A 26,440-nucleotide genomic window follows, 5' to 3' on the forward strand; every position below is an offset into this window, starting at 1 on the left:
AATATTAATAAGTTGGAAGTCATTCTTACGAGTGTATTACATAAATTAATAAACAATATTTTGTCTTTTTTTTTACAGTATTACAGCTGCAGCCGACTGCATTTTGATGCAGGAAAAGCCAAAAAGGTAATTTTATCGAGAGTAGTCGACTGCATTACTGCGACATTAATGCAGATTGCATTGCCGGATTTTTGACATTTTTGGCAGTAATGTCGCGCTGCAATACTGCAGCAGTCTGAATCAGAACTGTACAACAAATACTTAACTATTAATGTCGTAAAGTTGATTATTATCGTTTTCCTTCTAAACTCGTAAAATATGTAGCATTCTAAATATGTTTAGCTGAGCTGTTGACAAAGCTCGACAAAACAAATTATCACATAGTTTATGTTATTATTATGAAAGAACACAGTGGATCTTGTAAACAGACATACAATGGCGTTGTTTACAGTTTAGGCATTCCGCCGTCGGCCGTCGGAGGCATTTTCGGGAAAAAACATGCACGTATCAGACGCTCTTTTTGCGATTCAAATTAAGATCTAATTTTTTTAAGTGACTATTAATTCGGGGCGCAAATTTTCTATAACAAAATTAAAATGACAGTTGAAAATTAAGCACGGGCGTTGAGAATTGAGATCGAGTTCCAGTTTGGAGTGCATGCAATTACTTAATTTAAGAACGTTTTAAGAAAACTGCGATATACCAAGAAAATAAGTAAAACTACTCTTTATTTTCCGTTACGAATAAAACAATTAATAAAGATACTAAATAAAATAAAAAAGACAAATCTCAAAAATCCTAAATAAGGCATCGAATAGTGCAATATTGTACGGTTTGTAGTTTTTAAAGAAATCACGATTCAGTTTCGTTCAGTGTTATTATGAGGCGCTAACTGAAGCCAGTGAAATGAAAATGACATGACAATGAAAATATTGATTTATATGGGGTTAACAAATAAATACAATTCGAAAAACACGCAGGTCTAGTCAAATGCAGAAGAGGAAAAAGCGAGGAAAGGATGCAATGAGCTCGAATATAACGGATGATCTTTGCCGGGTGTGTGATGGCAGGATAGAATGTGCACCTACTGCGATCCTTCTCATTTCCCTGGTGCACACATTATATGGGTATATCGGCCCGAAACCAGACTACTTTGGAAAAAACAGGTAAGTTCAATTCAGTTCAAATATACTTTATTCATATAGGCCTAGCAACTAGCACTTATGAATATTTAGTATTTCACATATACTTATATTTTTATGTTGCCATAATATTATTGAATTATTATACAGATCGAATTTAATATTAATAAATTCACAAAAAGATCGTCAATCATAAAAATGTATAAAATGATTAGACTAAAATCTAAATGTCAAAAAAAAACACAACAAAGAAGTACATACATTGGAATATCTATTTCAAAACAAATATAATTTATAAATGAATCATTTCGAATCACAAATTAATCCCACGTTGTTTTATCATTCAGTGTAGTCTTGTGTGGTATAATGAGCTTCAGAAATAAGTACTTTTGTTAGCCTAATTATTATTAAAAACTATAGAGTGTGCTCCTACTGCAATACTTGTCACTTCTCTGGTATATGGGCATATTGGCCCGAAACCAGACTAATTTGGTAAAAATAGGTAACCTAATTCGTAATAAAAAGTATAGAGCGCGTTCCTACTGCGATTCTTTTCATTTCCCTGGACATATGGGTTCAAAATTTGATTTTTATTGAGAGCTTAGTGAAATTTTTTGTTAGTCTTATCAAAAAAGGAAATATGGTGTATGACGAATGTAAATACCTGTGCTGGGTATATGACGGCAGTGTGCTCATCTCAAATTTGATATCCTTCTCATTTTCCTGGTAGATACTTACGCAGTATATCAGCCCAAAACTTGATAACTTTGGAAAAACATAATTATTAATACCTTACATTCTGAATTCTGAAATGTTTTAGTGCTATGATTTAGGTATCGCCCGCATTTGCATTTGTTCAGATCTTAAATCTCTTGCATGGCTGACCTGCATTTTATAAATCTATTCTTGGACGTCTAAGCCAACTCAACACCAACTTTCACGCGACAAAGTGTAACAGTGCCGTAATAAATATCATATATTCATAGGAATTTGATGTTTATGGTGATATTTTGACGACCGGTCTGGCCTAGTGACCTTAGTCACACTACCTATGAAGCCGATGGTCCCGGGTTCAAATCCTGGTAAGGGCATTTATTCGTGTGATAAGCATGAATATTTGTTCCTGAGTCATGGATGTTTTCTATGTATTTAAGTATTTATATATATCGTTGTCTAAGTACCCACAACACAAACCATATTGAGCTTACTGTGGGACTTAGTCAATTTGTGTAATAATGTCTTATAATGATTGTAGTGTTATCTATGCCTAGATATAGTGACAGCTGTGGCGCTGTCTCGAGCACGCGGATGTGGGTAGGCAGTCCGATGACAGTTACAGTTACGGACGGACGTCTGCCGAACATTGGTGTGGTATCGAGCCAGTGAATGTAATATATTGTGGTTTAGTGAGCACAAAATGATACATCGAGTCATTCACGTAGACGCTTGCCTTGACTCGTATTATAATGTCATTAAAGGTTAATTTCGACAAATCTGCGCGTCATCGAGGATGACACGATTATAAAAGTCTCAATGAAAGTGTACACTTGTTGCAGAGCTAACCTAACTCGAAAAGAGAAAGCGCAAGAAAAGTACCCCCAGTCAAAGTACCAGGAACCTTACAACCTTGAGTACGACTTTGTAGTGGTGGGCGGGGGGACGGCGGGCTGCGTCGTGGCTAGCCGGCTGTCAGAGAATAAAAAATGGAAGGTAAGTGGGTTCAAGACGCGAAGGTAAAAGTAACCTTACTGCGGAGGCTTGAAACCGGTTTTTAAAATACCGGTAAAGACCGGTTTATATCGGTTTTCCTCCGAACGTTTAGTCGTAATCAGTTGTATAGGAGCGGCCAAGGCGCTCACAAATATCTAAACACGCCTCAATTGTCAAGGCGTTAGAGTGTGTGCTCAGATATTTATGAGCACCTCGGCCGCTCCGGTATGTCTGATGGCGACTGTTTTAAGAACTTTATTGTAACCTAAAAAAACCGGTTTATTCGACGAGCGACGCAACGGCCGGTCGGTCAATATACACACCGACATACCACACACCGACCAGTTTTTATTGTTCCGGTTAATTAGACAAGAACTGCTCTCATAAAAACCGGTTTAAAAATAACGGTTTTTCGAGAGGTTTTGTGCCAAGTGCAAGATAACGATAACGGTTTGCAAATTTAACCGGTTTCCGAACCTTGCTTGCTACCGAATGCAACACAAAATCTTTTCATCTCACCAACGCAAAGAAAATAGGTACTACTTGTAAAATCGTTGGTGTAATGCAAACCAAATCCAATAAAAACGTTATTAAATATTTATCATTTAAAAATCATCAGTTAAAAGTGAATTCCAACAGCCAACATGAGATTAGATACATCTTAAAATTTGAATCTAATTACCACTCGAAATAAACGTCAAATTTGACATGTCGTTTAGTTATCGAACTTTTAAAGATCTTTCCAAGATCTTAAACGTGTCTTAATGATTCTTTGAATCGGGCCGAATGTATTCCTAAAACAATTTAAGTAAGTAAGTAAGTAAGTAAATATTCTTTATTGCACCAACAATTATACATTTTACATACATGTAAAACTACAAATGAATTTTAAAGGAAAATAGAACCAGGTAACAACAGGCGGTCTTATCGCTAAAAAGCGATCTCTTCCAGACAACCTTTAGGTAGCAGGAAATTTCGAACTCATACAAAAGTCAACAGGTAGTGCAAGGAGCTAAATATGGAGACTATTAAATGGAGACTATAAAAATTTAATCAAGTGCGTTGGCAAAATATTCGTCAATTGTCTAGAATGGTCTTAGATTACTACTCATGTGGATAAAATCCAACTTTCTTATCAATTTTGGATGAATAAAGAGTCGTTACCAGTTGGTGAGATGAACAAGAACTCCCATGTAATTCCTCTTAAGGCAGAAAAAGCTATTTTTATAAAGATCTTGTGACCTTCCACATGCAGTCGATAATCAGACCAGGCAGCCTCACCGGGTGCTCGAGATTATCGGCACTTAACGTTGCCCTGTTAAGTGGCAACGCATACGAGAATGAGTTCGTCTTTGAAGTAAACCCCTAGTTTTCCTTAGAGGGTAATTACACAAAAGATCCTATGGGTCAAAGTGGATCTACAAAGGGCCCCGAGAAACATAAGATAAGTAAAGACCTTCAGAAGTTTGTTATGCACTTTTCAGTTTGTATTGTTCACCACACAAGCACGTAAAGGCTCTTTATTCTTTAATGAGAAAAAGTTGCATTTTATCCAAAAGAGTGAAGTTATTTCTTCGCGATGGTGTGGTGATAATTGTCCACTCGGTAGCTAATTTTGTTTAGCCATCATGCCTTAGTCCTTGCAACGCTCATGATTCCAATTTTTATTATTCGCTATGCTCGTAATGCAATTTAGGAATGTTTTGCTTTGTCAGGTCTCAGCACGAGATATTAAACAACAACTTCCTTGTAAAACAAAAACCTATTTTATCAATGACTTGCACTTTGCAGTTTTATAATAGGTATATGTGATCAGCGCGAAATATTATCTAATTTTCATGTTTAAAAATCTCCGGCAGTTAATTATTAATTAACTACTAATTAACTGCCGGTAATTGTTTTATGAACTAAAAAAACGTAACCTTATTTGCAACTTGTAAGGTTTTTTGAAATTGAAGTATGTAGGTAAGTATTTATAAATATAGGTAAAATTACAGTGATGGTACATTTATAAAATATATGTACAGAACAGATTCACTATATTTTTCAATTTTCTTTTGTCCATGTCTTCCGTCACTGGTCACGGCTTTGTGCATGCTCCTACCAGTCGCCACAAAATGACAACATCCACTTGACTGTATTCCAGGAAATAAATGATTTGATATTTTTATATATTTGATGCCTACCGCGAAAACCGTAATTCGTAAATTGCGGGGATTTCGCTCTTTTACGCTCACTAAGACGTAATTAGTTAGAGTGACAGAGAAAATGCCTGCAATTGACGAACTTCGATTTTTGCGGTTGTAGCCCAGATCGTCTCGGCATCCTGTTTTTTGCCTGCTTCTGCCTCGGGTGATCTGTGGTGCTCACTCGGTCGCTATTTTGGCCCATCTGTCCGGGCCCATGTGTCCCGCCCAATCCACTTGAGCTTGGCGGTCTTTACTTACACCCACCAACCAAAATTTATTGTAAAAAGTTATCGAACATATTTTTCATTTATCATGTTCTAAAAGTGAGTCGTTGTTGTTCTAAAAGTTGTGCAGACAATGATACGTTTCTGCTCTAGAGCACTGTACTAAGTGCGTTTATTCCTTTTTTTTAACTATAAAAAACTAAAATTTTGGAGAATAGTTTTGTTGTATAATTTTCATTCTTATATATAAATTTTATATATAGTATTTAAATTTTAGGATGTTATTTAATTTGATTTAATTCTATTTTAATTTAATTTAATTCTTTTTGTAATGTGTAAATGTATAATGTATATGGAAATAATTTTCTGGAATAAATTTCATTCATTCATTCATTCATTCATTATATTCAACTCCCCATTCCATAAATAACGATATTTTCGCCTGTTCCACCTATCCCTACCGCCTTATCCCCGCTGATAGAGATATGTGGATTTTTAATTTTTTACCTTAATTATTAATTATTGAAAGTACCCTCAAGAAATGCTACTGAAACTTAGCCGTGTTTCTTTTTAATCCACATGTATTTTACTTTGCTCGTATTAGAAATGAAAAGTAGAGTGTTTAACTCGGATGAGAGGCACCATTTTAGTCTCGGACTGCTTCGACAGAAATAGGTGCCTTTCATCCCTTGGGTAACAATATACCATTAAAATACAGTCTGTAAAGTTCATTTTCCGTATCAGGTGTTGCTGCTCGAAGCGGGCCCAGAAGAGCCAAAGATGGCGTTGATCCCCGGCCTGACTAGCGAGTTCCGAGGCTCAAGCTTAGACTGGAATTACTCCATGAGGCCTAAGAAGGGGTATGTTTTTTTTTTAATGCGGGCCTTCAGAGAGTGATCTCAACTTCAACATCAACATTATTGAAACTTTTAGAACGCCACTTGACTTTGAACCTTATTCTTTCACTGATACTTATGTGTTAAATATCGTTTCGAGCGATGGCGCCACCACGATGCCCGGTAAGATGGCGCCACTTTTTGATATTTAACAAATTTAACACATATCAGTAAAATAATAAAGCTCAAAGTCAAATGGCGTTCTAAAACTTTTAATCATGTGTCGAAAGATGGCAGGAAATTTACGGTGGCTACAAAATGATCTTTGACAATCCACCTCTATTTCAAATTCTCTTTGATAACGGTAAGTAAAATTATCTGTAGGTACATGGGAAATATCGAAAAGCTCCATACGAGTAGCTATGACAAACACGAGTATTGTTGCAAACCAACCCTTCAAAAAATAAATACCCAGTTGTAAACATATCGTGTTCGGCGTCCGTAATATCTAATCCAACAAGTTAATGACCATTTTATGTCTATCTCGAGGTAATATCGCGTCCATTTTATAACACTCACACGCAAGAAGCTGTTTTGAATTTTATACTTCAGTACAATTTGAGTATTAAACAACTGGTTAATAACAATATAGTTATTGGTACGTGTTAATAATAATTCATTAGTTAACTTTTGTAAATGTAGGTTTCTTGAGTCAGACCAATATAAGTTGGCAGCTATTGCAAGTGTTATCAAACTTCTATGAAAATATGACGTTTACTTAACACTTTCCTGTCCAACAGGAATATCGGCTAAGCACCTTTCACATGCGCTGTCTTCGGAGAAGATATCAAACCGCTGCCAACTTATCTTGGTCTGACTCTATTACTACAAAAAAATAATAATAAAAAACACAACAACAGAATACATTCATCGATACAATTTGCGTATACATTCAAAGGTCAAAGTTTCAAACAAACCTCTTATTTAATTGTTTTCCTGTCACATCAATACTATTTTATAACATCCAATAGGTAATTATAAGTTTTAGACCTCTTCCGTTTTATTATAGAAATCAAACTCTGTTAGCCTTTTATTTGCATATAGGCAGCGTGCACAATTGAACAGTATGATAGTAAGAGTACGTAATTTTGTAAATACTGTACTCCAATTTGTGCTATTAAATAAATAATAACTGAATCTCATGATCTCCACAGGCAAATCTTAAAGAATATGTCATTACCATTTTCCTAGATTCTGCCGCAACCGCGGCAGCAAAGGGTGCGAGGTCGTCCAGGGCCGCGTGCTGGGCGGCACCTCCGCCATCAACGACATGGCCTACATGCGCGGCAGCCCGGCCGACTACGACGAATGGGCCGTCATCGGCAACCACGGCTGGGACTTCTCTCATGTCCTCCCCTACTACAGATACTCCGAGGGAAATTATGACAAAGACATCTCCAAGAATAAACTCTTCCATTCCACTCAAGGACCTCTAGATGTCGGAAGATACCCACATGCGGATTATAATGTTGATGTGCTGCTAAGCGCGCTAAATGAATTAGGGTATAATTATACTGATATCAATGGAAGAGATCAGTTAGGCTTCATGAGAATACAAACCATGTCGTATTTCGGAGAAAGAGTCAGCGCGTACACGGCTTTTATTGAAGCTATAAGAAATCAGAGAACGAATTTAGATATTGTCACAGAAGCGCTTGTAACTAAAATTAATTTTATTGAGGAAAGCGACAGTATTAAAGCTACGGGTGTGGATTATATTGTAAATGGTACAAAAGTTAAAGTAAGAGTCAGTAAAGAAGTTATTTTAAGCGCCGGGGCTATCAATTCGCCGAAATTGTTAATGGCTTCTGGCATAGGTCCTAAAGAATACTTACAATTTTTATCTATAAATGTTTATAATGATTTAGCTGTAGGTTCTAATTTTCATGATCACGTATCAGTATGTTTACCTGTTATAAAGTTGGGGAAAACGGCGACGACTAAAAAGTTTCCAGATAAATTAAAAGACATATCAATGTATTACAAGAAAAGTAACGGCCCTTTGTCAGCAAATTTTCAAGTGGTGGCATTTTTAGAGACAAACATATCAGACATACTTAATACTGCAGATATCGAAATAAGATTCCGAGGACATAATTCTAATATGTACTATAGTCATCTCGATATGTGCGTTTCTCTGTTAACGCCCAAAAGCCGAGGTCAGGTAATTCTAAATTCTAGCGATCCAGTATTTGGGAATCCTCTGATATACCCAAACTTTTTAAAAAATCCTACAGATGAGAGGAAATTGCTGTACGGAATACAAGAGGTAGTAAAACTATTTGACACTGAAGTATTCAGAACTGCAGAGCTAGAGTTTGACCCTCGGCCCATATTGAACAACGAATGCCAAGATTATGAAAAGGTGTCTGATGAATTTTGGTTATGTATCATACGACATTTCTCGAGCCCTTTACATAATTATGTTGGCACGTGTAAAATGGGCACAGCGGCTGATCAAACGGCAGTGGTTGATCAAAAATTGAAAGTGTATGGCATTAGTAACTTGAGGGTGGTCGACGCATCTGTGATCCCAAAAATAATAAGAGGTTCCACAGCAGCTCCAGTTATTATGATTGCTGAAAAAGCAAGTGATTTAATTAAAACAGATTGGTATTGATTTAATTGTTTTATTTCTAACCTACCGCTTGTTAAATGATAGATCTTTGTTTTCTTTCCAGTCTTTGAGTAGCATCTTTGAAGCCTTTTCTGCGATCATCATTGTTGGTGCAAATAAACTACCACGGACGTGTGTTGGCATGACAGAGGCATCTACAATCCTAAGCCCTTCTATGCCGTGTACTCTTAATTGAAAATCAACTACAGAAGTTGTGCTATTTTCACCCATTATGCAAGTTCCTATAGGGTTACCTAAAGCTTTGGTATAATGTCTCGCGATACAATTCCATTGTTCTCTATTCTTTAATCGATCACATGGAAACAAATCTAACGGTGCAAATTTAACTTCATTCTTTTTCATTTCTTTAGTATCAAGTATTTGTAAAGCAATATCTACACTATCTATTAATGTATCTAAATCTTCGGTCTCTTTTAATAAGTTAGCTTGTATAATCGGCCGACCGTATTTAGGATTTCTCTTATTAAGCGTAACCTTTCCTTTACTCTTTGGCTTAAGCAAAATGGGATAAACATTAACTAGATTATAATAAGCTAGTGGTAATTGAGTTTCTTCCGCTGCGTGTACACTAATATTGTTAAGAAGGAACTTATCGCTTCTTATGAAATTTCCTTCTAAACTTAGCTCTACATCTGGCGCATTTTCATTTTCATACAACTGTATGAACGCTGACAGCTGATTTATTCCCCTGGAGGCTAAAGTGCCGCTTCTACTAGCAAACCATTTCTTGAAATCATTAATAATGTCATTATCATTGACTGGTGCCACATCACTTAAAGCAAAAGATAGTCCCCCAGTCGTTACCTGATCTCTGTAATTCAAACCAACAGGCAAATTCACAACTAAACTGACATTCAGCCTCTTCATTTCAGCTTTAGGTCCAATCCCAGACAGATGTAGTAGCTTGACATTATTGATTGCTCCAGCGGTTAAAATGATTTCTCTCTTAGCATATGCCGGTCTTTCCTTTCCCTTTTCCACTTCATAGTAAATTCCTTCTATCGTTTTCTCTTGTTTATCAACTACTATTCTAGTAGCCGTTGCTCCAGTCATTACTATAAGATTCTTTCTATGCCTGACAGTTTTGAGGAAGGCTGTGTTAGTGCTGAGCCTAGTATTATTGGAGACGGCGAACTGATTGAGGACGATGGCTTCAGCAGCATTGGTGTTTATGTCCATGGTCCTAAGGCCCATTTCGGCGAAGGCCGTGGCGAAGGTCTCGATGTATTTGTCGACGTACTTGAACCTTTGCAAACGCATCTCCCCTCCGCGGGAGTGGTAGAAAGAGTTCATCAATACGTCGTAATCACCTGAAATGTAAATAGGTATAAAAATAATCATTTGTACAAAAATCAGATAGATAGATATTAGATAGAATACTCTTTATTTGCACACTTCAGTAAAAGATACAGCTTAAAAAAAACAATTGATTAGTGATAGAGGCAGACAATAGGCGGTCTTATCGCTAAAGAGCGATCTTTTCCAGACATCCTTTGGGTAATTAGGTTGCAACCTTACGAATAGCTGGCGGGGATGTTCAGGTGAGGCCCCATATAAAGTACCTCGGCCTCACGCTGGACAGGAGGTGGAACTTCGGGGAGCACTTCCGCCAAATTGCTCCCCGGGTAGTGACGGCGGCGTCGGAGATGGGCCGGCTGCTGCCCAACGTGGGAGGACCCTCGCACGTGTGCCGACGCCTCTACGCAGGAGTGGCGCGCTCAATGGCTCTTTATGGGGCCCCGATCTGGGCCGATAAACTAAACCAGGAGAACAAGGCCCTACTGCGAAGGCCCCAGAGAGTCATTGCCATACGAGTGTGCAGGGCGTATGTGTCAGTGAGCTGGGCGGCAGCGTGCGTGTTGGCGGGCACCTCACCATGGGAGCTGGATGCTGAGGTGCTCGCTGACGCGCACAGACGGAGGGTCAGGAGCAGGGAGACAGGCGACTTTCCTGCTCCTGAAGAAGTGAGGGAGGCACGCAGAACGGCGCAGAGGAGGTTGCGTGGAAAGTGGAAGGTGGACCTGGAGAATTCCCCCTATGGAACCTACACCATAGGGGCAGTTCTCCCGTCGCTAGACCGATGGCTGGACCGGACGCACGGCAGGGTTGGATACAGACTGGTGCAGGTACTGACCGGACACGGATGCTTCGGTCACTACCTGCACAGGATCGGTCGCGAGCCTACCCAATCCTGCCATCAATGTGACGAGACGGACGACACCGCCCAGCACACCCTGCAGGAGTGCAGCCGCTGGGTGGTGGAGCGGAGCGCGCTGGTGGCAGCCATCGGGACAAATGATCTCTCGCTGCACAGCGTCGTGGCGGCCATGTTGGACAGCGAGAGATCCTGGGAGGCGGTGACCTCCTTTTGTGACGCGGTTGTCTCGCAAAAGGAGGTCGAAGAGCGGGAGCGCGAGGAGGACCCAAACGCGCTCCCGATCAGGCGAAGACGAATGGGCAGGAGACTTAGACGGTTCGCCATTGCGAACCGCGCTATACCTCAGTAGGGCAGCGGGTGAGGGACCCGCACAACACGGCCCTACATGGGAGGGGGGAGAGTCAGTTATGCGTTTGCTGACTCTCCCCAAACTGGTGTGAAGTCCCGGTTCATCCAGGTCGGGACCGCCGGGGGGGTGCTGAGGTGACATGCTTGCGAGCCCCCAGCACCCCCCTTAACGGCATGGACGGAAACGCCGCAGGGGAGGTTAGTGGGTATTCTCCTCCTCTCCCTCTGAATAGCAGAGGGGGTTACGGAAGGAGCGAGTCCCACATACCGCCCCCCCAATGGGCTTCCCTCGCCCGGGGGGCGATGATGCGTAAATGCATTCACCCCTGCGATACCAAAAAAAAAAAAAAAAAGGTTGCAACCTTACAACCAAGCTATAGGCAAAGACTTAGCAGTGACAATACAAATATTATCCCTACCCCTTAGAAGCGCCCACAGAAAGTAAGACAAAATAAGTTGCGAATAAAACTAAGATGAGAGATGAGTTATATAAAAACAACTTAAATATAGCCCGTCTTGATGCATCTTGTGTACAATTTACACATTAAATACCTACAGGACATTCTTCTCGAAAAATAAATTATTAAAGGACTGGATTAATCAAATTCCTTAGCAAAGGAGTCTGAAAACCTTACGTTATAATACAAAGTTAAAATATGGAATATTTATTATTATTTTATATGATACAGTCTCTTGGAGATGACGTGTGTATATCGCAACACTTCTGTTTGTTTGTGTTCTTAATATGTTTTTGTACTGACTGTAATGGTTGAATTAATATTTCGTATACCAAACTGTAACTGGGTACTTTTCATGTATGGGCTCCTAACTCAACTATAATATTCATTTCGAAACGGTTTAGTCAACTATAATGAAATGGATCAATCACAGCCGCGGTCAAGAGGACGAAACAAAACGATAGCTCAAATTAATTAATTATTTTAGGTTGAACAGAAACAATTGCTTCATAAGTCATAAACGCACATGTGACACCCTTAATATAGTAATATCCATAGACTACGAAAACCGCTTACCATTGCTTGTTGGTCTCTATAGGCTACGGTGGCCAAAATCCAGAAAAAACTGTCTAAATTTGAATTTAGCAAGGAGCAAGTACCAGGGCCTCATGAGTTACGAGGTGTCGTTTACCACCCAGCCGGGTCCCGGCGGCCGGGGCGCGTACGATTCGTACGAGTACTAGTATTATATGATCTGTGGTACGAGTATGAAGGTATCGCGGCTGCTCGCGTATCTTAAATAGCTGTATACTTTTGGCTTGTTTACCTGTATGCTTAATATTATTTTTATTGACTCGTAGAAAAAGTTTGTATACAATAATGATATAATCAAGCTTTTCAATCTCGTCGTTGCCAAAATAAGGTACTCGACTGAAAAGCTCTCTATTATATCACGAATCAATATAAATGACCAAATTTGACTAATTTTTTTTCCAGCTTCGGGTTAATTAGGTATCTGCAACGGAATGCTTTAAGTGCTTTAGAAGCAAGTGCGATTGTTTGCAACATTTCTGGCTAGACGCCAAACTTCTTTGACGGCTTTAAAAAAGTATTTGTTTATAATGCTACTGCAAACATTTATCTTATGTTTTAATAACATATTCTGGCTGGGATTTTACGCGATAAGAAACACGTGTAAAAGTAACATAATTATTTTATTTCTACTTATCTGTTTTTATATACATACAAGTAGTTACAAGACTTACAAGAATGATTACGTATTTTCACAAAAAAAAATCTAAGGACTTATTTTATAGTTTTTTTATTTTACATAAAACGAATTTTGAATTTTGACTTCGCCCGCCCAACTTTCTTTCTTAGAGTGAGGTCGCAAAGCACGAAGATCACAAAATTTGCGTCCGTTTTTTACTTATGTAAAAACTCACATTATCTGAAGCCAAACAATAGTCCAACAAATTTCTATTCCGACTGTCCTGAACTAGTATAGCGCAGTTTTTTTTATACTACGTCGATGGCAAACGGCCCGCCTCATGGTAAGCCGTTACCGTAGCCTATGGACGCCTGCAACTCCAGAGGTGTTACATGCGCGTTGCGGACCCTAACACCCCGCACCCTCGTTGAGCTCTGGCAACCTTACTCACCGGCAGGAACGCAACACTATGAGTTAGGGTCTAGTGTCATTTGACTGCGGTTTTCTCTAAGGAGGAGGTACTTCCCCAGATGGGCTCTGCTCTAGACCTGGAATGACCGCTGTGCTGTGCCCTACCACACAAAGCAAGATGACATTCACAATGCCTCTACCTCTACCTCTCTTTTGGACGTAGTATTAAGGACATACCCGGGTCCAAATCAGTTTCTGCGTCTGTGTGTTCCCTCAACGACTAGATTTTCAACCGTAGTCAGTACGAACTGTCTCCCGCCGAAAATCACCGCTTGTTCAAATCTTGCAACTGATAAACTCGCTCCCCGAATCAGCACCGAGCTGTGATGTGTTTGCTAGTGGATGGTTGGACGTATGTGATGAATTCTTGAGGTTCTGCGAGACATTGGATGAACGGCCTTCTTCTGGTACCTCTTTTGATATGTGTAAGTATTATGTGTATAGAAATGTATATTGGTTTCACAGTGCTTTACTGTTATACTGCGAAATTTAATTAATAAAAATAAATAAACTTTCAGTCTACAGCGGCTATAGTTAGTAGGTATTTGCGTCAATACTATAGTTTATATTTTGATCTTTGTGCCTTTGTTTATACAAGGACCTCATGAACTCACCGTTATCCTCCGAAGCCTTAAAATACTCCATCAGATTCCCGAACTTCCAATCCACGGCTCCTATAGTGTCCTTATGCCACGCATCATAGTCCACTTTGTGACCTCTGGTGTATTTCATGTCGTTGGTGACTGATGACCCTCCCAGGACCTTAGGAAAATGTCAGTTTGCAATCAGGCTGAGAGATTTTCAAAGTCGTATTAAAATAAGATAAATACTATCGTAAGAAGTTGGTACATGAATCCGAATTGGGTTTAGGATTCGATTGGATTGTAAATGGGCCGTAAGAACTGATATTTTATCTGCGATATAACGTTATTGAATAAAGTGCGATAATGTTATTGAATTAATAAAAATATATATATTAGAATCGTTTTCTTGCGTAACGTCAATTTAATAGTCGTTAACTTTTAATAGCAAAATTGTGCAGGTAAAATACTAAATATACGATAAAGTTTTTATTACTATTGATAATAAAATTAAAACAATCGATTTTTTTTTGATACATTTAGGTACGGGAAGTAACCAATACCAGACGAATATCCAAATAAAAGCATCTCACGTTCACTGCGTCGGAGCCAACGTGAACTGATCTAGATAAACGATAAGATAAGATAATGATGTATTTGCTTAAACATGTTAAATTGAAGTTGACATATAATCATTATAAGCAGTATCACATGTTAAGCCAATGGCAGCTTATCAACCAAGCGAAGTGATGTCTTATAGCTGTAGTAAACTAACCGTCCCCGTCCTAACTTTGCAGCTTCCCCCGGGCCGGGACAGACAGGAGAATAAGTTGTTCCGCTCCGTCCGGTAGCTCCACAGGATGGGAAGGTAGTCCCTGGTCGAGTAGCCTGGTTTGTCATAGTCTATGTTCTCAGTCTTAGTTAACCAACCTTCCCCGTCCTAACTTCGCAGCTTCCCCCGGGACGAGACAGGCAGGAGAAGTTGTTCCGCTCCGTCCGGTAGTTCCACAGGATGGGACGGTAGTCCCCGGTCCAGCCGCCTGGGATGTCATAGTCTATGTTCTCAGTCTTAGTTAACCAACCTTCCCCGTCCTAACTTCGCAGCTTCCCCCGGGACGAGACAGGCAGGAGAAGTTGTTCCGCTCCGTCCGGTAGTTCCACAGGATGGGACGGTAGTCCCCGGTCGGGACGCCTGGGATGTCATAGTCTATGTTCTCAGTCTTAGTTAACCAACCTTCCCCGTCCTAACTTCGCAGCTTCCCCCGGGACGAGACAGGCAGGAGAAGTTGTTCCGCTCCGTCCGGTAGCTCCACAGGATGGGACGGTAGTCCCTGATCGAGCCGCCTGGGATGTCATAGTCTATGTTCTCAGTCTTAGTTAACCAACCTTCCCCGTCCTAACTTCGCAGCTTCCCCCGGGACGAGACAGGCAGGAGAAGTTGTTCCGCTCCGTCCGGTAATTCCACAGGATGGGACGGTAGTCCCCGGTCGGGACGCCTGGGATGTCATAGTCTATGTTCTCAGTCTTAGTTAACCAACCTTCCCCGTCCTAACTTCGCAGCTTCCCCCGGGACGAGACAGGCAGGAGAAGTTGTTCCGCTCCGTCCGGTAGTTCCACAGGATGGGACGGTAATCCCCGGTCGGGACGCCTGGGATGTCATAATCTATGTTCTCCTCATCGCCCGCTTCAAGAAGTAGGACCTTTAAGTAACATTGTTTAGGCGATTTAATTATGTTGGGTGTCTGTTTTGCATTTGCTTCTCTTTGTGGCCTAGTCAACTAAGCCATTTAAAGCAAATGTTTAAAGAGCTTGTTATATAGGAGGGAAAAGGGTGCCGAGAAATGAGACACGGCCGTTTATCGTATATCTATATTCCGACTGACAGGACTGTTGCCGGCTGCAACCGGCTGACGTGAAAATCTCATCTACCCGATATCTTAAACCTAACATCCCTCCACCAATAGTTTTAAACAACCAAAAGAAGTTAAATTAGAAAAATTGTCTATAATCCACCAGGTTCCGAGCGCGTTTAGTCTTCCTCGGGGCCGCGTTTGGTACCGCCGGTTCATCAGGCACCGACTCCGATGCCGGTAGTGTCGGCGTGTGGACATTGACAGAATGACTTATTCCAGGTTCCTGTGCTTCTGGACAATCGGTCCATTCCTCTAACTCTGTCGTGGTCGATGACGTTGGTGTCGTAGCCGGCGCGGGCAGGTTACAGAGCGCCATTGGGGCTGCCACAGCTGATGGTACCGCTGCCACTTGTGGAGTATTTGATGGAGCAGCCTCTATAACTATAGCTGGCATGTTATCGGGGGTCAAGGGTTTTTGCCCCGGTCGGGCAACATCTTGGTTTTCCGGTTCAGTTTGCCCCATGGCATCTTCCTCCCCCCTATACATGTATATTTGATTTTTATGTCGTTTTATTAAGCGGTCTGATTGTTCACATTGAACCAAATACGTCGATCTCCCTAATTGTTTCTTCACCAATGCTTTAGACCAAAACGCTCTTTGTCCCTTGTACACTTTCACTATAACTACGTCATTCGGCTTAAAAGTAATGTTCCTACTGCCACGGTACTGTTGCATCTGCGAACACTGATTTTTACGAACGGTTTCACACAATGCTGCATCGGATGAAACCCGTGGGAGTGGATTCATTAAGTCCAATCTACATCGTAGGTTCCTACCGAATAAAACCTCCGCTGGTGATCGGTTCGTGGATGAATGTTTAGAATTTCGGTACTGAAATAAAAATTCGTGTATTTTCATTTTTAGGTCCTTTTTTTGAACACCGCTCAGCAGAATGGCTTTCAAAGCTTTTTTAAAGATCTTCACATAACTTTCTGCCTGACCGTTGCTTGCCGGGTTGTATGGAGGAATCGTGACATGAGAAATACCATTCGTATTACAAAACGCTGCGAATTCTGTTGACGTGAACGATGTGCCGTTATCTGTGCAAATTGTGTTTATTAACCCGAACCTAGACATCAATTCACCTAAGCAATTTATGACAACTCTCGAACCGAAACCGTTGCTAACGTCAAAAACCTCAACCCATTTTGAATAAGCATCGACAGCTATCAAAAACATGTTATCATTAATCGGACCTGCAAAGTCAAGATGTACTCTATAAAAAAAATCAGGTGGGTACTCCCAGGGCGTAAGGGGGGCGCGGCGGGGCGTAGGGAGTAGCTGCGTGCATACTGCGCACGCGGCGGCTGCGTGTTCTATGCACGCGCTCTGCCCGGGCCACCAGAACCGATCACGCGCTGCTGCCTTCATTTTAGCGACACCTAAATGACCTCTATGCAAATCCATTATAACTTGGCTTCTTAGAGTTTTTGGAACTATTAATTTAGCGCCCCTCATTAAACAACCGTTTTCCACGGAGAGCTCGATCCTACAGTCAAAATACGGTTTAATCGCTTTATCTGTTATTTTATTGGGCCATCCGTTTAAAACATAACCCACTACACGTGATAAAACAGTGTCTGTTTCTGTAGCGCGGCGTACATCACAAACGGAAGCGGGCGGGGAACCGGCTTCTGCTACGAAATGAATATACGAGGCGCGATCCGTATCGGCCCCCGCCGCCGCGGCCGCCTCGCCGCTCCGCTCAGATTGCAATGATGACGTCACTGCCATGGAGCGACTAAGAAAATCTGCCGTGTTGTGTGCACTACTAACGTACTACCACCGCCATCACAACGACACCAACGTCATCGACCACGACAGAGTTAGAGGAATGGACCGATTGTCCAGAAGCACAGGAACCTGGAATAAGTCATTTGCTATAAACCATTGTTCAAGGCGGCCCTTATATAATAACCACTCCTGTTCTTCGTGATTGAACACACTCAAAAATCCAACTGACATTTTAGCCATGATTAACACCGAATAAAACCAACACACGCGTAAAATTCGTTAAATCGTCGCCACTGTTATTTTGGAGGGAAAAGGGTGCCGAGAAATGAGACACGGCCGTTTATCGTATATCTATATTCCGACTGACAGGACTGTTGCCGGCTGCAACCGGCTGACGTGAAAATCTCATCTACCCGATATCTTAAACCTAACAGAGCTCTAGCGTTAAAAAAACATGCATAAAAAGAGCAAAGCAGTCCGACACATATTGATAATATAAATCTGTGTTGAAAAAAATCATTAAGTACTCAAGGGTACTCAGTAATAAACCCACACAGTACTCCAAAGGCAAAGCTTTTAACGAAAGGTACATTTTACTAAGCCTTTAAGGAGTCGATGATTTGAACATGTCAACACTTTATTAAGACGGTCATACTGATCAAGTTTCCTATTTTTTATTTTTTTTATACCACAACGGTGGCAAGCAAGCATACGGCCCGCCTGATGGCAAGCAGTCACCGTAGCCTATGGACGCCTGCAACTCCAGAGGTGTCACATGCGTGTTGCCGACCCTTTAAAAATCTGTACACTCCTTTTTTGAAGAACCTCATACTGTAGACCCTCGGGAAAACCTCGGCAGGTAGCTCATTCCACAACCGGAGCGTGCGGGGGAGGAAGTTCCTCTATGGGACCGATGTGAAATGTGGGCCCTCAAGGCGTCCATTACATTTATTTTCGTGATTTTGTTGTTATACCCTTGGCTACATATTTTGTTTAGTATGGCCATCATAACAAATTTTTGACATTCAGGATCACGACCCCAAAATCTCTCAGTGTAAGGGTCCCGTAAAAAAATAGGCAAGCGGGTCACCAGGGGGAGAATGGGGAGGGTCAGCTGCCCCCCTAATAATATAATAATAATAATTCAGCCTATATACGTCCCACTGCTGGGCACAGGCCTCCTCTCATGTGCAAGAGGGCCCCCCTAAAGAATATTTTTTTCTCTAAATGTATGGTCCTTCACTTCGGCCATTAGTCATATCAACGCGCCATATATAGGCTGTTTATTTAGTCATCTGCAATAATGTACGGCGTGAATACATAGATCATACTGAGCGACTTAACTATGGGACTAGCCCCGAAATCGTGAAAAAATATTGGCTGTTTCATATATTTTAGCTGTCTGTCCTTGAGAGCCAAAATGTATGAAACATCCAATTTTTTTCCGTTGCTCAGCAGAATGCCTCTGGTGTTGCAGGTGTCCATGGGCGGCGGTAATCGCTTACCATCAGGTGATCCGTCTGCTCCTTTGCCTCCTCTACCATAAAAAGAAAAAAAAAATGACTTATATATTCACCCCGTAAATTATTGCAATTAACTATATAAAGACCATTTATATGAGCGTCCAACTGCGTCCACTTCAATGTCTTGATACCTAATAGAGGCTTTGTTCAGATATTTGTGAACACCTTGGCCGCTTCGATATATCTGACGGCAACTGTACAAGCATACACCAATCCAAATAGATTGCGGAATATGTACCCCTTACCCACGTTTGTTTACAAAATGATGATGAGTGTACAAACCCTGGAAAGCGAAGTCAATTGACATGAAAGGATATCAAATTGCAATAAACTGAAGTGGTGCGTCATATGATCGAGTGCTATGGCCTGATAGATAAGCGATCGATGATCTGACCAATTTGATTCCTGGGCCACTATAGAACCATGTCATAATGACTTCTACGACAGTACTTATTGAGTGATGCATGTCATGTATAGAGTAGTTAAAGCGACAAGGTTCTATAGTGGCCTAGGATTCAAATTGGTTGACTGTACCTATGTGTAAGTATATAGATAGGAGGACATTCTCAGTGTTCCAGTGTTTGTAAAACGAGAAAGAAAATGTCGTAAGTATTTCAAACTAAGAGGCAATTAACTGAAGTCAGGCGAAACTTGTCAAACTCGCCGAAAAGTTACTTGCCGGGCAGTTCATATGGCAGATGGCCAAGGGGTTCGAGAAGCGCATACATTTAGTTAGAAATTTTATTCTCTTGTGGGGGCAGCCCCAAGGGTGGCTGATGCTTTTGGTGCGTTGTTTCATTGATGCTGACTATTGGCTACGTCCGAAGTGCATGGTGGGGGTAAATAATGTGATCCCAGCGCATAAGGTGGTAAAAATTAGAACTAACTGCGGATAGCGTCATTAACATTTCGTACAAGTTATATGGCTCCAAATGAAACTTTTATTTTTCGATTAGTTATCCTTAAAAGATAGACATTCAACATCGCGGATTTTTTTGTAGACCCATGTAAGAGAAACAACCCCACCAAAAATAGTGTTGTTATAGCTCAAACGGATTAGGCAGCGCTTTCGATTAAAGCTCCTAGCCGGGTAACGTTTTCCGACACGGCGTTATATTTTAACCAATTGACACAAAACCTTAACATGTTATATATACCTAAACTTTCTTCAAGAATCACTCTATTGATAGATGAAAGTCGTATGAAAATCGGTTCCGTAGTTTTGAGTTTTGAAGTAATTTTATAAGATGTAGTGAATTGACGTATTCCCCTAGATTTGCGGATGCTAGGTTTCGTGACAGTCGTGCAGCGGCTACCCAGCACCCAACACTTCGGGCCTAGATTAATATGGTTTTCAAGGAGGAACCTCAATATAACACGCATCATTACGGAATTATATTTATAGACTCATACAAATACACAACAGATATTCCGAATCACAATCGGTGACAATACAAATAATAAATACCGAATTAATCATACCTAACTTCCGAGAGATAAGCTAATGTTGTCTCCGTAATTCGTCGTCAACTCGTGACACTCAAATGAATATACTTTATAACACTACTGACTGCTCACTGTGACCGCTGAAGGCGAAATGGGCGAGCGCCTGGTTGCACCGCAAAATAAAAAGTATGATTCTACCCACATATAAAAAGGTAATTAATGTCTTGTGTTATTTGTTGTTGGTATCGCGTCGCGATATCTACCCGATTCGCGACAGCACATAGCGAATACGTAAGTACTAGGATTTAGTAGACCTAATTAACCCAATTGGAGTTCATTGAAGTCAACGTGTGGAGTCACATCACATTATGCGACATTCTTCAATAAAATGATACCTACTTGAAATCATAATGATGTCAATACAGTCTAAGCTAAGCTGCACAGATATTGAGGCCAATTCGAATGTCCACTTGATATCATAACGATATCTAAATGCTGTCAGTTCTCTTACGTCTCGCTCCCGCTATAGTTCGTTGTTTGGCATTAGAAAAGGTAAACAATATTGACATTTATTTTTATTGAAAAACGCTGTTTCAAAATCAGTAACTATTACTTATGAAAGCAATAGAATGTAAATGATCGTATATGATTTATAATTAATTTTTAACATGCAGAAACGTATGCGAATGATGCTATTAAGCTTAGAATAAATTTAGAAGTGGAAAAATTACTGTCTTGGGTGAGACTTGAACTCACGGCCTCTGGATCGATACTCCAGCACTCTGCCATCTGCCTAGCCTCTGCTACTGCTGCCTAGGGATGAGGTCTTGGTGGCTCAAATGGCAGAGTGCTGGAGTATCGATCCAGAGGCCGTGAGTTCAAGTCACACCCAAGACAGTAATTTTCCACATTTAAATTTATGATTTATAATTGTTACATATTTACCCGAGTTATATGTTGCGTCAAAGGTAGAATATTAATTTTCTCTATTCTAAAAACTTTTAGCTAGTCCCACGTCCCATTACAACCGTAGACGATAAATTGTTGAAAGATTTCACCGTTGCACGGCTTAACTACAGTGTATAGCAACGTTCTATTAAATATAAGGAACTCCGATAAGTGTTGACGTCACGACACCTAGCTATTATTAATGTAGGAAAACCTAACCTAATCAAAGGTTATTTTAGTTATTTATTATTTAAGTTATTTTGAAAAACAGCCCCGAAAGTGACATGCTGCGTCAAAGATATGACGATAGAGTGTCGATATGAAACTATTTGATATTAAAGTACAATAATATTTTGTAAACAGGCTATATTATTCTATCCTTGAGTACTAAATTATTATTAAATTAACTTGTCATTTTTCTATTAATATTTAAATTGTATACTTTTTTTTTCCTGGTTGTTTAATTTGTGTTATTTTATATAGTTTTATCTTTTGTTAAACTGTATTTGCATGCATGCAACTGTGCTTATACTTATAGAAAATAAATATTTGATTGTTTGAAAAGTAGAAGTTTATTAGTAGTTTTATATATTCTAAAAACTTTCAGTTAGGCTCCACGTATATCCTTAGACAGTAAATTGTTGCTAGATTTCACCGTTTGCATTGCTTACAGTATACATCAACGTTCTATTAATACAAGGAGCTCCGATAAGTGCTGACGTCACAACACCTGGTTAAACTCAAGGTTGGAAAACCTATGCAAAGATTATTTGTTGCTATTTTCAGAATAACAAAAAAAAAATAGAAGACAATGGACAAAAAATGTTGGGATATGTAACAAAAGTGCCTTACTTTCGTTATTGCAGCCCGCAACTTCGTCCGCAAAAGTGTTTAATTTTTTTTGCTCCAGTCATGGGATGTATGGCGTCATTAGTTTTCAAACTAACAAATATTAATGAAAAATTAAACTTAAACAGCCCTTTGGCTCTTGTTTATGGTAAAATGTTGTCGGCGATAAAAAACTGTTGGTAAATACTTATTTTACAGTATTTGTCCATACCATCCTTGGGGTGGTTACTAAATACTTAAACTCAAACTTAACTAAAACTCAATGTGTGTCACATTATTCGAGAGATTTTTAAAAACTAATTTAAGGTTTCTAAAAAAAGTTTCCCCGCCCGCTACTTCGTCCGCATATAAAAGTCGTTCTATCCTTTAAATTCCGGGATTTAATTATAATCATATACTTATTGCGATCATGTTAGTACAAATAAACACAGATGAAACTTAAAAAATTAAGGCACAACATGAGACCCAAAAACCAATAACTAAAAACGCACACACAAAAAATACTATAGGTACTTTTTTTTTTAATTTGAACTATTTTTTATATAAATCAAAATAATCTTGTATAGAAAAAACAGTTCTCTATTAAATTACAATATCTTTGCAACATAGTTTTTCCTGTCTCAAAGTGTCTTTGGTTACTACTCTTTGCAAGTTACTATTTAAAAACACCTATGACCTTTCCATCCGTTTTTGCATGGTGGAGCAAATATAAAAACTTACATTTGTAATATTAAAGCCTTTGCAACGTAGTTTTTCCTGCCACAAAGTCTTTATGTTTAATGTTATGTCCTGTCAGGTCCGCCGACAGCCGATTTAGGAAGCGCGGACAATGAAAAAGTAGCCATAACCGAATATGGCTCAACTTTACTGTACGTGGGTTCAAATTTGGAATTGCAGGCGTATGATGGACGAAGTTATCCATGTGATAAAGCACTTGTCTTTTTTTAACACCGGGCGATTGAAAGAGACGGACAGTGTCATTATCACTCAGTCACGTAGACAAGTGTCATCATCATGGCTGGAGCTGTAGTTGATGACGCGTGCCGTTATGATGGGACATTTATCGCATCGCAGGATACTTTTACATTACAGGGAAAAAAAAAAAAAAATTTTTAAGCAAACTTGCAAACAAGTGCAATATGCAAACTACAATGTTTCATACAAAGAAAACGTGTTTGTAGCTTACTTCACTGAACTGGCGAATAATTACATTAATTACCTACAAGCCCAGCACGCTTTGGTGCAATTATTCGATGTTAAAACGGTAACCCACCATTTTGAAAATTGTACTTAATGTTTTGACAAAAAAAAATCTAATTTATAAGTTTTGTTTTTTCCTCGCAAGTGTGTTGAAAAACGTCGTATGAAACGCGTGTACATTGGTCATTACCCACATCGGCTTTCTTATTGCGCGCTCGCTTACAGCTCGATTCGCAAATTGCGGGGATCTTTCTCTTTTACGCTCACAAAGACCTAATTAGAGTGACAGAGAAAAATCACCGCAATTGACGAACTTCGATTTTCGCGGTTATAGCCCAGGCCTTGCGGTTGTTATGCGTTGTGCAGATTAGCCTGACTCGGCTCTATTGAGATTTATCTCGGCGCCAAGGCGCCATCATTGATTAGCCAAAACACGCCTACGATCTGGCCTCTTATAATTAGCACTCAATTAAAATGTTTCATTACAGTTTGCGACATAGTACCTATGTCATTGGTAGGTATTTATCTACCTACTATACTTATAAGAATATATTTACTTATCTACTTTTATTATTTACCTGACGTTTCGAACGTGACATTACACTGGCAGGCTCAAATCCATACTAATATTATATATGCGAAAGTGTCTGTCTGTTTCCTCTTCACGCTTAAACCGCTAAACCGATTCAGTTGAAATTTAGAACAGAGATAGTTTATGTCCCGGGGAAGGACATGGAATAGTTTAAATCCCCGAAATCATACCATAAGGATGTAAAAAGAGGGTGGAATTTTGTAAATAGAATCAATAATTTATTTAAAAAAAGATTATAAACTTATTTTTTATTTAACTTTTCATAAGATTTTTTTTTTCAGTTTGACCAATTAGCTATTCTATTAGGGCGTGGAAGTTTCTATGTTGAATCAACAAAAATCAGATTTGATAAAAAATATGTAAACGAAGTCGCGGGCAAAAGCTAGTAAATAAGTAATAAAAGTAAGTGTACCAACGTGTTAAAAGTAGGTATATGTGACATTATCTATGAAAAGGGACCTTATTGTCGATGGCGCTTACGCCGCACTGCGTAGCGCGGCGTTGTTTATAATATGGGAGCATGTTGATAATGACGTAAACGCCACCGACAATACAGTCCCTTTTCATATTTAATGTCACATATACGCTTTATATTAAATATAAGCGCATATTGTGTTAGTTTAAAAAACGGGTATTGGCCCAATAAAACAAAATAGCCAAATTCAGCTTATTCTAAATACTTTTAGGCTTAGAAATATGAAGTAGACTTAGCCGTGAATATTTTAATCAATTACGTAAGTATTTAAATTAAATTTAGTCATGCAAATAAATTTAACCATAACTTTTGCCCAAAGGAATTAAAATTGACCAATTACCTAATTGGTCTACATTTAATAAATTTAAGTTGAAACATATAAAATAAAGTGTGCCTGTTAGCATTAACACTAGAATTTTGACAATTGGGTAAATAAAGTTTTGAATGATTCACGGTTGGTTTCACTACACTTAAATCGACCGTGATGTAAACCGTGATTATCTTTAAATTGTTAGTTGTTTTATATTGTGTGTTTTGTTGTTTTTTATAGTGTTAGACTAACAAATGTGGACGCGACCAGTGGTAACGTTGAAAGCGAACGCAGCCGACGCGCACGAATGAGGGCAGACCGAGCGCGGTCTACACAACTTTGACACCCACCCGCTATCTCCAGTTACCCGTGAACAAGATGCATGTAACTGCGTCGAAAAATCGGGAACTCAATCAAAACAATATAAAAGGTAATCACGGTTTATATCCCGGTCGATTTAAGTGTAGTGGGTAAATAAAGTTCGGGAAACCCGTTGTCTTTTTTGTGAAAAATTACAAAAGTTAAGCATTAATATATGTTTTTTATACGACTTTCATAATGCAAATTGTAGTAGCTACCCCCGACTGGAGATATAATAGTATTAAACTTTTAGTTATGTGGAATGATGGAAGAAAATTAAGAAACTGTAATTGGCCAATTTTATAACTTCGTCACAATAAATAGAAATAGGCACTTTTTACACTGAATAACTAAAGATTTGGTCACGGATGATTCAGAGCGGTCAGCTGTCGTCGGATTTGAGGTAAAATAATGTAATTTAATCGCGTTAATATCATTAAATATGTCTACAAAACGCAAGTTTTTATCCACAACACATATTAATTCGTTTTTATCCTGTGCGATCCGACGCCAATCAGCCGCTTGGATGTCGCACAGGTCTTTCTGGACCTCGTTATTTACTGCCACCTTTAGAACGCCATTTGACTTTGATCCTTGTTCTTTTAATGATATATGTTAAATATGAAAAAGTAACGTATTTCGGGATTGGCCGCATAGTAAGCTCGACACGACCTATATTTTCGTCATCGGTACCTTAGCCTTCCGACCGGATGCCCCAGATAAGCTCTTACATAATTATTATTAATTATGACAGTAATAAAATACAAATTGCGGTAAAATTCTATCACACAACTATCGATATCGATAAAATAGTACATTACGATACAAGTGCGAAAAATAGGAAATTCGAAACGAGTGGCGATAAATTAAAACACGACCGAAGGGAGTGTTTTAAATCGACACGAGTTGCGAATTACCTATTCGCACATGTATCGTACAACGTTTTACAGTACATATGGCCCTTTAAATGTTCGACACAGTAACGTAATATGCTACTTCTCGCACTAGTGCTATAAAGTAGCCCCATATGTACTGTAAAAAATGTTTATAACTCGTAACTCGTT

General features: G+C 39.5%; 2 protein-coding genes across 2 annotated transcripts in view; one reads left to right on the forward strand and one right to left on the reverse strand.

The window, feature by feature from the left end:
* On the forward strand, positions 1-8,805 carry LOC133533670 (glucose dehydrogenase [FAD, quinone]-like). Its single transcript, XM_061872695.1, has 5 exons — positions 1-126; positions 981-1,166; positions 2,699-2,852; positions 6,010-6,125; positions 7,353-8,805. The coding sequence occupies exons 1-5, from the start codon at positions 107-109 to the stop codon at positions 8,779-8,781; spliced, it is 1,905 nt and encodes a 634-aa protein (XP_061728679.1). The 5' UTR covers positions 1-106; the 3' UTR covers positions 8,782-8,805.
* Positions 8,795-26,440, reverse strand: part of LOC133533672 (glucose dehydrogenase [FAD, quinone]-like) — a 25,286-nt gene continuing 7,640 nt past the window's right edge. The window contains exons 3-5 of the mRNA XM_061872697.1: positions 15,564-15,725; positions 14,059-14,206; positions 8,795-10,109 (exon numbers count right to left, since the gene is read on the reverse strand). Coding sequence (XP_061728681.1) covers positions 8,803-10,109; positions 14,059-14,206; positions 15,564-15,725 — 1,617 coding nt within the window. The 3' untranslated portion in view covers positions 8,795-8,802. The remainder of the gene's footprint in view (positions 10,110-14,058; positions 14,207-15,563; positions 15,726-26,440) is intronic.

Source organism: Cydia pomonella, unplaced genomic scaffold (assembly GCF_033807575.1).
Source record: "Cydia pomonella isolate Wapato2018A unplaced genomic scaffold, ilCydPomo1 PGA_scaffold_195, whole genome shotgun sequence".
Taxonomy (NCBI): Eukaryota; Metazoa; Arthropoda; class Insecta; order Lepidoptera; family Tortricidae; genus Cydia; species Cydia pomonella.

Bases quoted from the DNA above. Each gene is read 5' to 3' on its own strand.
- LOC133533670 (XM_061872695.1), top strand. From the start codon at position 107: ATGCAGGAAAAGCCAAAAAG. The intron at 2,853-6,009 runs GTAAGTGGGTTC...TTTCCGTATCAG, and splicing joins CAGAGAATAAAAAATGGAAG to GTGTTGCTGCTCGAAGCGGG. The intron at 6,126-7,352 runs GTATGTTTTTTT...CCATTTTCCTAG, and splicing joins TCCATGAGGCCTAAGAAGGG to ATTCTGCCGCAACCGCGGCA.